Below are 2,235 nucleotides of genomic sequence, written 5' to 3'. Positions count from 1 at the left end.
TATACAGGGTTAGAGTACATGGATTTTATTATATGGAGGATATTTCCAGTAATATCATGATTTAGGAGTTTATAAAATAAAGCATGGCGCCAAATTGTGTCAAATGCTTTTTGGAAGTTCACGAAGCAGAGAAAAAGGTTTTTCTTATTTGAAGAGTATTTATTGATAATTGTTTTTAAAATAAATACGTTATCTATTGTCCTCCTATTTTCCCGGAAACCACCTTGGCATTCGTCCAATCTATTACCGATTTCGAGATGCTTTGATATTCTATGGTTTATAATTTGGAGAAAACACTTTGCTAGGCAACTGGTGAGGGCTATTCTGCGCTAGTTATTGGGGTCACTTTTATCACCCGTTTTATGGATAGGAAGAATGAACGACTCGTTCCAACCGTCAGGTATGTGTCCAGAAGAAAGTATATGCTTAAATAGTTTTAAGTGATCTTGAAGGATGTTGAAGGAAGTCTTTATCATTTCATTAATTATTAAATCAGGTCCGCTTGATTTGTTGTTTTTTAACTTTTTAATAGCTGAACGGAGTTCTGTAGTAGAAATTGGTCTATTTATTTCTTGATTCAGTTGGCTTTTTGGGGTGTAGTCATGTATTTCTATCGAACGGTCTATTTTGGTTTTAGTTAGTGGATCAGAAATGAGATTAGGGTTAAACAACTTATTATAATGATCTTCCCATTGACTTAGTGAAATATTGCCTGGATCCTCATCATTTTTGTTATTTACAAGTCTATTGACTAACTTCCAATATTCTCGTGGATTATTACTTTCTAATTCGTCAATCTGTTCCAAAAGTTTACGTTTTGCCTCTCTTGATTTAAATTTGGATATTTTTTTGTATTCTTTTTTCCTCAAAGCGTAATGTTTTAATAGGGTTTTGTTTTGAGGATCTTTGTTCAAAAGCCATTTTGCCTTGTTTACTTTTCGATATAGTCGCTTGCAGTCTTTATCGAACCAGCGATTTTTCTTCTTCCCATGACATGTGTTTTTACTCATTCTTAGACTTGATTTTGCAGCATTTAGTAGAATGTCATCCTTCGTTACACCCCCTACGGAGTAATCAAAATCGGTAGTCATAAAACTGTTTGTCATTTTCTTTAACTCAGTTTGATTTAGGCAGAATTGGTATAGTTCGCTTGAGAGGGGTGTCCAAATAAATCGAGTGTTAAGAGATTTATTTGTTGTCTTTATTTGACCCTTGACGCAAGATGTTAACCTTTTTTCTGGTTTCTTAAAATAGTTAGGTATATTTAGTTCGCAGAATATTAGTCTGTGGTCTGATAGGTCAGAGATAGGCATTACATTAAAGGACAGAATTTGATTGAAAACAGAATGTTGAACAATTATGTAGTCCACCAAACTACAACCATGTGGTCTGAAGCAGGTGGGAGTTCCTAATAAATCACCTAATGTTCTACCGTTTAATAGGCACATGTCAGAAGATTGTGATATATCAATGAGACTCCTACCAAATGTATTAATAACCTTATCAGGGTTGTTTCGACCTTTTGGTATAGTCTCCCTGAAATTATCACAAGATAAAAATGCAGGGAATTGGCAATCCATTTTGTCGTCAGTTTCAAATATATCGGGCAAGTTTCCAGTCCGAGCATTGAAATCCCCACCGATAATTACTTCTCCCTGTGATTGGTACTTAAGTATTTCCGACTCAAGCATGGAAAGGATCATAAGCTTTTTTCAGCCAGATGTCTGATATTGCAGGTGGGAAATATACATTACATATAAAAAAAAACATCAAGCATGTAATTAAAAAAATAAAAGGCAGTGCCACCACGAATCTGATTGCAGTTCGTACTGATATTTCTTGCAAAAAGAAATCCTCTGAAATTTTTCAGCGCTTTTTGATAGTAGTCGCTGTCTATTTCTTTTTGACTAATCCAAGTTTCTTGAAAACATACTATATCTAAATGTTTTACTAATTTTGCTAACCTATTTCTACTATTTTCATCATCTAGTATGCTCGATAGGCCATTGATATTCCAAAATCCTATTTTCAATTCAGATATGTTAGTGTATATCCTAAAATACACAAATATCACACAATACACAATATACCTATGAAAATGTTTGGAAACGAATGGTGTGGAAAATTATATCATAAAGGAGAAAAGGGGAATACATTACTTGAATGGGTGTGATAGATTGACCTTGGGGTTTCTGTTCCATTGTCTATTGCGTGAAATATTGCAATTCCTGGCAT

The 2,235-nt window shown here is 34.0% G+C and overlaps 1 protein-coding gene across 1 annotated transcript; it reads right to left on the bottom strand.

Moving 5' to 3' along the window:
- Nucleotides 1-329: 329 nt before the first annotated feature.
- Nucleotides 330-2,235, bottom strand: LOTGIDRAFT_154542 (hypothetical protein; the record flags this gene model as incomplete). The annotated part of the gene is made up of 3 exons (XM_009063761.1): nucleotides 330-1,536; nucleotides 1,965-2,054; nucleotides 2,183-2,235. The coding sequence occupies 3 exons, from the start codon at nucleotides 2,233-2,235 to the stop codon at nucleotides 330-332; spliced, it is 1,350 nt and encodes a 449-aa protein (XP_009062009.1).

This window comes from Lottia gigantea (genome assembly GCF_000327385.1).
Source record: "Lottia gigantea unplaced genomic scaffold LOTGIsca_6, whole genome shotgun sequence".
NCBI classification, from domain to species: Eukaryota; Metazoa; Mollusca; class Gastropoda; family Lottiidae; genus Lottia; species Lottia gigantea.
This window is presented reverse-complemented; position numbering and strand designations above follow the sequence as displayed.